At 37.6% G+C, this 13,390-nt stretch overlaps 1 protein-coding gene across 2 annotated transcripts in view; it reads left to right on the forward strand.

Moving 5' to 3' along the window:
* Nucleotides 1-13,390, forward strand: part of SPTA1 (spectrin alpha, erythrocytic 1) — a 199,218-nt gene that overhangs the window by 115,721 nt on the left and 70,107 nt on the right. For both annotated transcript variants that reach the window (XM_037039373.1, XM_037039374.1), the window contains exons 24-29: nucleotides 1,554-1,655; nucleotides 2,657-2,748; nucleotides 4,065-4,209; nucleotides 5,018-5,199; nucleotides 9,644-9,743; nucleotides 9,831-10,028. In XM_037039373.1, coding sequence (XP_036895268.1) covers nucleotides 1,554-1,655; nucleotides 2,657-2,748; nucleotides 4,065-4,209; nucleotides 5,018-5,199; nucleotides 9,644-9,743; nucleotides 9,831-10,028 — 819 coding nt within the window. The remainder of the gene's footprint in view (nucleotides 1-1,553; nucleotides 1,656-2,656; nucleotides 2,749-4,064; nucleotides 4,210-5,017; nucleotides 5,200-9,643; nucleotides 9,744-9,830; nucleotides 10,029-13,390) is intronic.

The following is a 13,390-nucleotide window of genomic DNA, read 5'->3' on the forward strand; positions in this document are numbered from 1 at the left end:
TGTCTAGATATAGATTCCCCTGATGGTGTTACTTAATACAGGTAGGGATTTTTAAGAAACCTAGAAAGATTAGATTAACCCAGCCTTCTCCTAATACTTATAAGAATTTAGTTTACATTTAGATCCTGATCATTTGGAGGTTATTACCCAATATGGTGTGAAGTATAGCTCAATCTCATCTTTTCCCCAAATCACTAATTAATTTTTGCAGCATCATTTACTAAAATGTTCATTATTGCCTTAATTATTTGAGTTACTACCTGTTTCATATAGTGAAGTTCCATGTGTACTTGAAATTATTTCTGTAAATTACTTCTGATTTTTCTATGATAGACTTGATAAGCTATGGCAACCTGTCTATTCATGTGTTAATTGTTCTAATTACACTGTTCTATTAACAGAATTTTTGTATTATGTTTTTAATGTCTTGTAGAAAAAGGCTACCTATGACTTAAAGTTCAGATTCACTGAACACACTAAGTAAGAAGATTGATAAATTTCATTAAAAGATGCACAAAAATCTGTGGTTTTGTATTGGCAAATATCGCCATAAATAAAATCATAATAAAATGTATACTGGGAGAAATGTTTGCAAGATATATTGTTAAAGGGACAATATGCTAGTATATAAGTACCTTAAAAATTGAGGGAATTTTATTTTGTTCATTACATTTCACATATAAGTGAAATGAAAGTGGAAACAGACTCATGAGTACTGAGAACAGACTGACAGCTGTCAGAGAGGAGGGGGCTTGGGGGTTGGGTTAGAAGGGTAAAAAGGTTAAGCAAGGTAAAAAAAGACTCAAGGATACACACAATGTTATGTTGAATGGTGATTACCAGAGAAAAGGAGGGGTGGAGGAAAAGAGAATAGGGTAAAAGAGAGTTAAATGGTGATGGAAGACTTGACTAAGAGTGTGTATTAATAAATACACAGTACGAGATACAGATGATGTACTGTAGAATTGTATACCTAAAACATATAAATTTATTAACCAATGTCATCCCAATAAATTAAATAAAAAAAACTGAGGAAGAAAAATAAAAACTGTCAACAAAAAAGAACAGATAATTTAAAAGTATAAAGGGAAATGAAAAAACCTAAGAAAATGGATACATCCATACCTCAATTAAATAACAGTGTCCTTAGGCAGTTTCTGATAGTCACTGGATATCAGGAAGATAAAGGTACTCTTCTAAGTGAAAATTTGGAGAATGGCAGCTTTTTATGCATTGAAAGTAAGGGTAATTATAGATTTGTTTGTTTTTTTACAAGATCATAGGTTTTAAAGTGCATAGACACTTTTTGTTTTTGCCATGGAATTAGTATATCCCAAATCAATAAATACAGAACAATTCTTACCTTGTTCCTATTTTTAAAATTTAATTTTAATTTTAATTTTGTTGAAGTACAGTTTTTTGTCTTTTACTCCCATCCCAATCCACCCAACTACCCCTCACCCCTAGGTTTTAATATTTATTCATTTAAGAGCAGTGATGAACAAGCGAGTATGAAAGATTGATAAGAAAGTGATCTACACTTTCCCATACAGGATTTGAAGACCAATGAGCCTCGACTGAAGGACATCAACAAGGTGGCTGATGATCTTTTATTTGAAGAACTCCTAACACCAGAAGGAGCTCAAATACAGCAGGTAACAAAGGCTCCTTCCATTTCTCCTCACTACTTAGTTGAGCATTGGGAGTAATCATTTAACTTAAATATATTCAACTTCATCTTCTACAGATCAGCTAGAACATGCAGGATGTAATGAAATTATGGAGCTGGCCACAGGAAAAGTCAAAGGCAATAGTCCAAATAGTTCAGCCATTTGAGCTGATCTGAAGTCCTTAAATCACAACATATACTCACCTCTCCCCTATCACCATAGACACAGAAATTCAGTGGTCAAATACATAAATACAAAGAAAATGGATATGAAGGAGTCATGATAGTAGAAGGGGCAAATCAAGAAAACCTACTGAAAGAGGTTCTGATAAAACCTGATGAAAGAAGGAAAAAATATATGTCAGTAGAGATGAGAAAAAAGGTATTCTAGAGCAGATTCAAATTTATACCTATGGTTTAATAAACTAATGAATATTAATGGGATTTCTAGTTCAGCTCTCTAGACTGTAATAAACGAGTGAAGATGAGTTCCCTGTTGCTTTTTGTGGTGGTTGTCATAAAGTCAAAATGAAATAAATTGTTCATAAGAACAATTTACTTAACCTCTACAAGAAAATAGGATCAAAGAGGCTACTTTGTTTCATCAATTCAGAATACAGAAGGGCACTACATATCTCCTAGAAAAAATGGAACAGCTTCTGACTACAAATGCAATGCTTTCCACTGATTTTTCAGAGGATGTAATACAGTCTGTCACAGGAAACATCAATTGCCACTTCAGGGTTGATGTTTCCCCCCTTAAACATCAGATTGGGAAAGAAAGTAACCCCTTTTATAACTGCTCTCTAGAGTAAATGAGGCCTGAACTCAAGCTATCTAAAAAAGACATGTCCCTATGCAATTCATGAAGTGAATATCATGAAATCAACCATGATTTAAGGTCTTCAGGAACCACTAGTCTTCAGGAACCACTAAGCTACCTGAGTCAGGTCCTTACCAGAAGTATAATATGTCTGACTCTTTTAGGAGTTGAACACCCGCTGGGGATCCTTGCAGAAGCTTGCAGAGGAACAGCGCCAAATGCTGGGCAGTGCCCATGCTGTCCAAATGTTTCACAGGTGAGAATTTTAACCCTAAAAAGCTGTGCTCTGTAACCTGCTCAAAACTTTCCAAGTCTATTAGTAGAGCCATAGCTATCAGTATAACCTTTCTTCCTTAGATAGAGATGATAAGAGAATAGGTGTTTCAGTAGTATATTCTTCACTTCAAATTTCTAGTGCCTAGGCTTGGTCCTTGGTACATAATAGCAGTCCATATATGTTGTCATGACAGTGAATAAAACAAAATAGAAATGAGAGGTTTAAGTAACTACATTTCTGAACTAGATGTATATAATAGAGAATAACAGATATGATAGTCATTTTCATAGTCACAGTCAGTGTTTCAACAATCTATTTATGATTTCTAACTCTGTTGCTATACTAAGGAACACTACATAATTAAGTGAACAAATGAAGAAACAATTAGGAATCCAAACATCTTCAGTATGTAAAAATGTAATTTTGAATATCCAGAGAAAGTAAAAGTGAATTGCAGATTATTATGATTGTTTAGAATGATTAAGATGGAATACTGTAAAATGTAATAGCTAAGCATGTAGCTCAGCAGTCAGACCACCTAGTTCAAACTTAGGCTCTGCCATTTAGCAGTAGTATAGCTTAGAAAATTATGCTTAGTTATTTTTAAAGCTCAGTTTTCTCATAAATAGAGTAAGAATGCCCCAAGTACTTGTAATAATAACTATACCCCAAGTAGTTGCTGTAAAGATTAAATGAGCATAAGCTCTAGCACATTAAAAAGGATGATGGGTGCTGGTTGGTGTAGCTCAGTGGACTGAGCAGGGGCTGAGATACAAATGGTTACTTGTTCAATTCCCAGTTAGGGCACATGCCTGTGTTGCAGGCCAGGTCCCCAGAGGGGGTCATGTGAGAGGCAATCACAGACTGATGTTTCTCTCTCTCTTTTTCTCCCTCCCTCCCCCTATCTCTAAAAATAAATAAAATCTTTAAAATAAATGAATGGCCCTGGCTGGTGTAGCTCAGTGGATTGAGCACAGGCCTGCCAACCACACGATTGCGGTTCGATTCCCAGTCAGGGCACATGCCTGGGTTGCAGGCTGGTTCCCTGCAGGCCAACTCCCAGCAGGGGACGCAGGAAAGGCAACCATACATTGATGTTTCTCTCCCTCTCTCCTTTCCTTCCCATATAAAGATAAATAAATAAAATTAAAATAAAATAAAATAAAATAAATGAATGAAAAGGATGACGGTGGCAATGATGATGATGTGGTGGCAGTGATGACTTCACTGTGAATCCTGGTAGTCTGCCTCTGGTACACATTCTTATTACTGAAATCTTTACTTTCATTTACTAGGGAAGCAGATGACATGAAGGAGCAGATTGAGAAGAAGTGCCAGATCCTCAGTGCTGCTGATCCTGGCTCAGACCTGTTCAGTGTTCAGGCCCTTCAACGACAGCATGAGGGATTTGAGAGAGACCTTATACCTTTGGGAGAAAAGGTAAGACACAAGCTTCCAAATTTTTCTAACATTTTTCTCTTCATGTTTATTCCTATCAATGTCCTCTTCTGTGGTTTTGTCTTCCAGTCCTTATACGTGCATTTATCTTTTTAATACTCAATACTTTTTTCTTGTATCTTAGCTCTAAAGCAACACCACTGAATGAACACATCTCAGGTCTATTAGCATAAAAAATGTATGGGAAATGAACCTCCTGTCCAAGTGCCTATTTAATGGGTTACAAGTGAGCAGGACTTACAGAAGTTAGTTGCAGGACAGCAGTCTAAAATCAGTAAGAAAAATTCATAATCAAGGTGGCCAGGCCTATGCCTGAGCATGGTGCAGAATTTTCTTCACAAGTAATTAAATGAGCTTAATCCTACTTCAACTGAAAAGTGAACTCTGTAGCTTGCCAGATAAACTCTGGCATAAATCAGAGTCATCGTACAGCATGACATTTACATGTAGAACAAAAGGAAGCACAGAAATGCCTATATTGGAAATATATTCACAATAAAAATCAGGGTCCTTGGATTCTCTAATGATGCCACTAACCAGTATTTGCTTAGGCACTCTCCTGAACAGCTTTATTTATCTTAAAAAGAATAATCAAGTTAGGGTTGACTACTTTACAGGTTTATCATGTGTACCAATAGAGTTATCATTTTAGTTAAGAAAGTAGCTAGATGTCTTTGTACTTCACTGATGTCCGTTTCAGGAAAAAGCACCCTCAGGACTCAAGATTTTTCTTATTCTGGAATCTAGGTATGGCTCTAGAGTGATGATCAGATCTCTTACATTTCCCCAGGTGACTATATTGGGAGAGACAGCAGAGCGACTGAGTGAATCCCACCCAGATGCCACTGATGACCTGCACAGGCAGCAAGTGGAGCTGAATGAAGCCTGGAACAGCCTGCAGGAACATACAACGGATCGTAAAGAGAGCCTAAATGAGGCCCAGAAATTCTACTTGTTCCTCAGCAAGGCCAGGTAAATCTCAAAAGGCTGAGAAATATGGGATAGCTTCTAGGAGCAGTCTGGGTACAGGTGCTCTTCACTGTTGTGTTTGGAGGGTACCTCAATGTCCAGGTAGTACCTTTGGTAAGGCAAAAAATTTCAAATTCAATACTTTAAGCCACAAAATATTGAAGTTTGAAGGAGTGTGGGGCCACATATGCAACTTAGAAAAACTTCAATAGAGTGTATAGTATACATATATTGGGTGATATGTCAGGAGCTATTAAGATATGGGTATTTTCATTATACTGGAAAGGCAGAGAAAAATACTGATAACCTGGTAGAACATAATGCAGCCCAAAACACTCATCTTAAAAGACAAATGAAACTATACAAAGGCACAAAGAAAGGGTCATCATATTCATGAAATGAGCAGGGATAGTTAGAGCATGGATTTTGTATCTCAGAGAGGTAAAGAGCAGTGGCAAGAAAGACACTTAGAAATGTTCAGATCAAATTATAGATAATTGTCATTGCCTTGCTGAAGAGTCTACACATTATTGCAATTTAGCAAATATATACTTTGGGAACAATTCCCAAAATTTTTTCCCATCATATCAGTCTGCCAGAAGATATACTTAGATGAGTATCCAAGAAGTAGTGGCTCACAATGTAATACTTTTGAAGAAAAAATGGGAACAGACTTTGGGCAAATGATTGTAGTTGCTTTTGACAACACTCACCTCAATTGAGCACCTCTGGAGACCTATAGTTTGTATACAATAAAAAAAAATAGCTACCATACTAATTTCTCCAAATATGTTTTTGCTCATGGATGATGATTAATGATAGGTGGATGATAGAAAGATGGGAAGATGATAGGTAGATAGATAGATAGATAGATGGATAGATAGACTGATTCTACCTAAATTTTAGATTTGAAATCAAATGGGACTTCCACCAAGATGGAGGCATAAGTGGAAACACTGTGCCTTCTCCCACAACCAAGTTTGAATACAACAAAGGTCTGGAGAACAAAGACACAGCCAAAGAACAGAAAAATTGAATTATACGGAAGTCCGACAACAACTAACCATTCAACTGGGACAGTAAGAGGGGCGGAACCAGCAGCAGAGCAAGATCGGGTAGGAAAGATTCCCCAGACCTAGGCTGCAAGTAGCCCGGACCCAGTCAGGGTGTGGGCAGACTGACCTCAGTCGCACATTCACGCACAGTGAGATGGACCACGCAGGCCCCAGGGGGCGAACCCAGTGGTGGAGGGCTGACGGCGGTGGTGCACTTGCATGCAGTGGGACAAAACGCGTGGGCCCTGGTGACAGTGGCAGCTGCGGCACGTGTGGGGGCCATGGTGGGAGGCGGCAGACGGGACGCCATTGTTCCTCTCTAACCCCGCCCCCACATACAGCGTCACAACCCAGCAACTGAGTTGCCCTGCTCTGGTGAACACCTAGGGCTCCGATCCTGCTACGTAACAGGCATGAATAGCCCAAAAGATGGCACAAGAAGAACTCAAAGTCCCAGAGCTGATAACTCTAAGCGACCAAGAAATAGCCAGCCTCTCAGATGCACAGTTCAAAACACTGTTTATCAGGATGCTCACAGAACTGGTTGATTATAGTCACAAATTAGAGGAACATATGAAGGCTAAACTCACTGAAATGAAGGGAGATATCCAGGAAACCAATAGCGATGGAAAGGAAACTGGGACTCAAATCAATGGAATGGATCAGAAGGAAGAACAAAACATCCGACCAGAAAGGAATGAAGTGAGAATTCAAAAAAAAAATGAGGAGAGGCTTAGGAACCTCCAGGACATCTTTAAATGTTCCAACATTTGGATTATAGGGGTACCAGAAGGGGGAAAAAACAGCCATGAGTGGAACACTTATTTGAACAAATAATGAAGGAGAACTTCCCCAGTCTGGCAAAGGAAATAGACTTCCAGGAAATCCAGGAAGCTCAGAGAGTCCCAAAGAAGTTGGACCCAAGAAGGAACACACCAAGGCACATCATAATTACATTAGCCAAGATTAAAATGAAAGAGAGAATCCTAGAAGCAGCAAGAAATAAGGGGACAGTCACCTACAAAGGAGTACCCATCAGACTGTCAGCGGATTTCTCAAAAGGGACCTTACAGGCAAGAAGGGGCTGGAAAGAAGTATTCCAAGTCATGAAATCCGAAGACCTACAGCCAAAATTGCTTTATCCAGCAAAACTTTCATTTAGAATGGAAGGACAGATAAAGTGCTTCTCAGATAAGGTCAAGTTCAAGGAGTTCATCATCACCAAGCTCTTATTATATGAAATGCTAAAGGGACTTATATAAGAAAAAGAAGATGAAAAATATGAACAGTGAAAGGACAGCAAACTTACAGTTATTAACAACCACACCTAAAACAAAAGCAAACCAAGAGGACAGCTAGATCAGGAGTGGAACCATAGAAATGGAGAACACATGGAGGGTTAGCAACAGGGGAGTGGGAGGAGATGAAGTGGGGAGAAGGTACAGAAAATAGACAGTAGGTAGAAAATAGAGAAGGGTGAGGGCAAGAATAGTTGGGGAAATACAGAATCTAAAGAACTTGAGACACGTGGTTATAAACTAAGGAGGGGAGAATGGTGGGGGAGGGGGTGTGCAGGTGGAGGGGAATGAAGGGGGAATAGAACAACTGTAATGGTATAATCAATAAAATATATATTTAAAAAATTAAAAAAAGAAGAATGCCCAGTGGTATACACAGAATTCCTCTTTCCAGGAGGTAGAGATTAATTCAGCTGCTCCTAAAACTTATGTCTGGTTTAAACTGACCGACTTGCTTCCAATCAACGAAGAACAAAAATGGACATGCAGTAATTTCACAGAGGAGGACCTGCAACCATGCCCAACACTCGGTAACCCAGTGACCAAGGTTATCAACACCAGTGATGAGTGATGGCATCTGCATGAGGCCGATACCACATGACGTGAAGACATGAGATGTTTTCCTAAAAGCCTATGAATCTTGAATGATCAGAGAAAAACACCAGGCAAACTGAAGGCTAGAGATATTCTGAAAAGTATATGACCAGTGCTCCTCACACACGTCCAGGTCATGAAAAACTTCAAATCACTGAGAAACTGACTCAGTGAAAAAGAAAGACATTGTCTCAAGAGACACGTTGACAAATTAAAATGCAGTATGGATGGAACTGGAAAGCATTATGCTGAGTGAAATAAGCCAGGCAGTGAAAGACAAATATCATATGATCTCACCGTTAACAGGAATCTAAACAAACCAAACAAGCAAGCAAAATACGACCAATGACACTCAAATATGGAACAGGCTGTCAGGGTCCAGAGGGGAGAGGGGAGAGAATCATAGGGGAAAAGGGAATGGACTCACATGAACAAGTATAAAAGACACATGGACAATAACTAAGGGTGGGGGGTGGAAAGGGGAGGGAGGCTGGGAGCATGGGGTGGGCGGCAGGCAGGGTTGGGAATATAAGACAGAAACCTGTACTTGAACAAGAATTAAATAAAAATTATATTAAAGAAAAAGAATGAAACACATCAAGTTAAAAAAAATAAAATAAAATGCAGTATCCTGGACAGAATCTAGGAAGAGGAGGAAACAAAAGATATTAGTGTTACAACTGGCGAAATGCAAATAAAGATTACAGTTTAATTTCCAAAAAAAAGAAAAGAAAAGAAATCAAATGTTACCCCTTTTCCATTTATGAAATCTTATGAAATCTCACTATTCAATGTATTTGGAAATAACATTGTCAGCCTCAGAGCAAGTCTATATAATACTGTATTTTCCATCTTTATGATACTTTTGCTTTACATGCTGTTTAGGTAAGCTCCTAAATGCACAAATGCATCTTTTAAACAACATTTGGTACTTAATAAGCACCACAAAATTTTAATTATTTGAATAAATAAATAAGTGAATTTACACAACAGGATAATATTTCACGCTAGACATGCCTTCCTTGAGATATCATAATAACATAGATTTCAAAACCTAAGAATCTACTTTAAAGAAACAAGAATCATAAGGAGTAATGGAATATATACTGGTCCTGAACTCCAATGTCTGGATTCCAATCCAGATGTCTGCTGTTAGTCACATCAATGAGAAAAATGACTTGTTATTCTCAAAACTGACTTCCTCATCTCCAAAATGAAAACAAAAATAATTCCCTGAATTCTATAAAAGATTATTGCAGGATTTGAAGGAGATGATATATGTGAAGAGACTTTCAATGCAAGGGATTGAAAGGTATCTCGTGTCTGTAGGTATTATAAGTTGTAGTGAAAACTACAAGCCTAACATTTGTGAATCATAGAAAGCCAGATAAAAAAAAATTATCTGGAAACATTTTTTAGAGAAGAAAAAGCTCAAAGATAGGTACTTCTGTAGCAAGTTTCAAGGTTTTCTTATAAATCTCAATCTGTTTATTTTTTAAGAGACTTACAAAATTGGATCAGTGGCATTGATGGCGTGGTATCATCACACGAGATGGCTGAGGACTTAACTGGTACTGAGATCTTGATAGAGCGACACCAGGTGAGGACACAAAAGCCATAGCCATTGGTCACAAAGCTTTGGTGAAATGTCATTGGCCTCACCAGTATCTTCCCTTTTCCCTCACAGGAACATCATGCTGACATGGAAGCTGAGGCTCCTACCTTCCAGGCCTTAGAAGATTTTGGTGTAGAACTTATAGGTAGTGGACACCGCAATAGCTCTAAAATTGAAGAAAAGCTTCAAACTGTCAGACTGCAGAGAGATTATTTAGAGAAAGCTTGGAATCAACGCAAGAAGATGTTAGATCAGTGTCTGGAGTTTCAGGTACAGCAAATCTACAGTCAATGAGGAGGATTAGTCTGTCTCCTCTATGCAAAATTACATGGTTAGTACAGGTATTAATCTCATGTCATTGGTCTTCCCATGCTATAAGCACAAAGGCAACACTTGATTATTTGGCATTGTATTCTCCGCTTTATAGAATAATCATAGTCATATTCATTGTTCTTATCTTTGTTAAAAGAGGCAAACAGGATGAGGGTCATTTATTGCCATACATTGGGGTGATTATAATTTATATATTAATTCAGGTGTTTTTTTTACTTTTGATTTTTATTGTTGTTCAAGTATAATTTTCTGTCTTTTCTGCCAGTCCCCCCACTTCATCCCCAACTCCCTCCCTGTTTCCACACCCCCTTGTTATTGTCCATATGTCCTTTATAGTGGTTCCAGAAAACCCTTCACCCTTTTCCCTGCATTATCCACTCCCTTTCTCTTCTGGTTACTGTCAGACTGTCCTCAATTTCAATGTCTTTTGGCATAGTTTGCTTGATTGTTCATTTTGTTGATTAGGTTCCAGTTAAAGGTGAGATCATATCGTATTTGTCTTTCACTGCCTGGCTTATTTCACTTAGCATAAAGTTCTCCAGTTCCATTCATGCTGTGGCAAAGGGTAGGAGCTCCTTCTTCCTTTCTGCTGTATAGAATTCCATTGTGTAAATGTACCAGAGTTTTTTGATCCATTCATTTACTGATGGGCACTTAAGTTACTTCCAGCACTTGGCTATGGTAAATTGTGCTGCTATATACATTGGAGTGCATATGTTCTTTTGGATTGGTGTTTTGGGATTCTTAGGCTATGATTGAAGCAGTGAAATTGCTAGGTCAAAAGGCAGTTCCATTTTTAGTTTTCTGAAAAAATTCCATACTGTTTTCCACAGTGGTCGCTCCAATCTGCATTCCCACCAAGAGTGCACTAGAGTTCCCTTTTCTCCACGTCCTCTCCAACACTTGTTGTTTATTGATTTTTTTAATGATGGCCATTCTGACTGGTTTGAAGTGGTATCTCATTGAGGTTTTAATTTGCATCTTTCAATGGCTAGTGATATTGAACATCTTTTCATATGTGATATCAAGCATCTTTTCATGTGTCTCTGGACCCTCTGTATGCCTTCCTTGGAGAAATGACTGTTGAAGTCCTTTGCCCATTTTTAAATTGGGTTGCTTGTCTTCTTAGAGTGGAGTCGTGTAAGTTCTTTATATATTTTTGAGATCAAACCCTTCTCTGAGGTATATCATTGGTGAATATGTTTTTCCATACGGTTGGTTCTGTTTTCATTTTGATGCTGTTTTCTTTAGCTGTGAAGAAGAGTTTTATTTTTATGAGATCCCATTTGTTTTTTCTTTCCTTTATGTTCCTTGCTCTAAGGGACATATCATTGAAAACACTACCACATGGAATGTCTGAGGTGTTCCTGCCTATGTTCTCCTGAAGGACTATTGTGGTCATGACTTATATGTAAGTCTTTTATCTATCTGGAATTTATTTTTTTGTATGGTGTAAGTTTGTGATCAGGTTATTTATATATTTTTTTGCATGTAGCTGTTCAGTTCTCCCAACACCATTTGTTAAAGATGGTATTTTTGCCCACTTTTATGCAGCTGTCCCCTTTGTCAAATATTTATTGACCATAAAGACCTGGGCTTATTTCTGGGCTCTCTATTCTGTTCCATTGGTCCATGTGTCTGTTCTTATGCCATTACCAGGATGTTTTGAACAGCAGCCTCATGACACAGTTTAATATTAGGTATTGTGTTCTCTCCTACTTTGCTCTTCTTTATCAAAATTGCTGCAACTATTCAAGATCATTTATGGTTCCATGTAATTTTTGAAGTGTTTGTTTTATATCTGTGAAATATGCCATTGATACTTTAATAAGTATTGCATTAAACCTATAAATTGCTTTGGGTAGTATGGACATTTTGGTGATGTTAATTCTTCCAATCCATGAGCATGGTACATGCTTCTATTTGCTTGTGTCTTCTTAATTTCATTCTTCAGTCTTGTATAGTTTTCTGAGTACAGGTCTTTTACCAATGTAGTTAGGTTTATTCCTAGGTATTTTATTTTTCTTGTTGCTATATCAAATGGCATTTGTTTTCTGATTTCTGTTTCTGATGTTTCATTGTTTCTATACAAAAATGCCTTTGTTTTCTGGTCAGTAACTGTATATTTTACAGTTTTGCCAAATTAATTTATTAGGTTGAGCAGTTTTTTGATGGAGCCTATAGGATTCTCTGTACACTATCATGTCACCAGCAAACAATGACAGTTTTGTTTCCTCTTTTTCAATTTCAATGCTTTTTATTTCCTTTCTTGTCTGATTACTGTGGCAAGGACTTCCAGGACTATGCTGAATAGAAGTAATGAAGTGGGCAGCCTTGTCTTGTTTCTGATCTTAGTGGGAAGGGTTTTTCTTTTCGCTCTTTGAGTATGATGTTGGCTATAGGTCTTCCTGTATGGCCTCTATTATGTTGAGGAATGTTCCTTCTATTCCCACATTGCTGACTGTTTTTATAATAAGTGGTGCTGTACCTTATCAAATGCTGTTTCTGCCTCTATTGATATGGGTATGTATTTGGGTACATACCCATATCATACCCATATTGATATGGGTATGTATTTGGGTACTCCTATGTTGGGTGCATATATTTTTATAATGTTTATGTGTTCTTGATGGATTTTTCCCTTGAGAATTATGAAGTTTTCTTCTGGGTCTCACTTCATGTCCCTTGTTTTGAAGCCTGTTTTTTTCTGATATAAGTATTGCTATCCAGAATTTTGTAAAATTCTCCCGTGAAAATATCTGGTCCAGGGCTTTGGTGTGTTGGAAGCTTTTTAATAACTGCTTCAATTTCATCAGCTATTATTGGTCTGTTTAGGCTTTCTGCTTCTTCATTAACTTTTGGAAGAATATATGTTTCTAGAAAATTTTCCTTTTCAGCTAGATTTTCAAATTTCTTAGCATATAGTTCTTCATAGTAATTTCTTACAATTCTTTGTATTTCTGTGGTATCAGTTGTAATCTCTCCTCTTTCATTTGTGATTGTGTTTGTTTGGATCCTCTCTGCTTTTTCTTGTTGACCCTGCTTAAAGGCTTGTCAATTTAAAATTTTCTTTCAAAGAACCATCTCCTAGATTTATTGACCCTTGGAATTACGCTTTTAGTGACTATGTTTTTTAATTCTGCTCTGATCTTGTTTATTTACTTCCTTCTACTTGCTCTGGGCTGTCTTTGTTGTTCCTTGTCAGTGTAGAGTTAGGTTGTGTATTTGAAATGTATCTATCTTTTTTAGGTAGGCCTGTACCACTTTGAACTCCCCTCTCAGGGCTGCCTTTGCTGTGT

This window comes from Sturnira hondurensis, unplaced genomic scaffold (genome assembly GCF_014824575.4).
Source record: "Sturnira hondurensis isolate 20B ecotype Veracruz unplaced genomic scaffold, ASM1482457v3 Scaffold0025370, whole genome shotgun sequence".
Taxonomy (NCBI): domain Eukaryota; kingdom Metazoa; phylum Chordata; class Mammalia; order Chiroptera; family Phyllostomidae; genus Sturnira; species Sturnira hondurensis.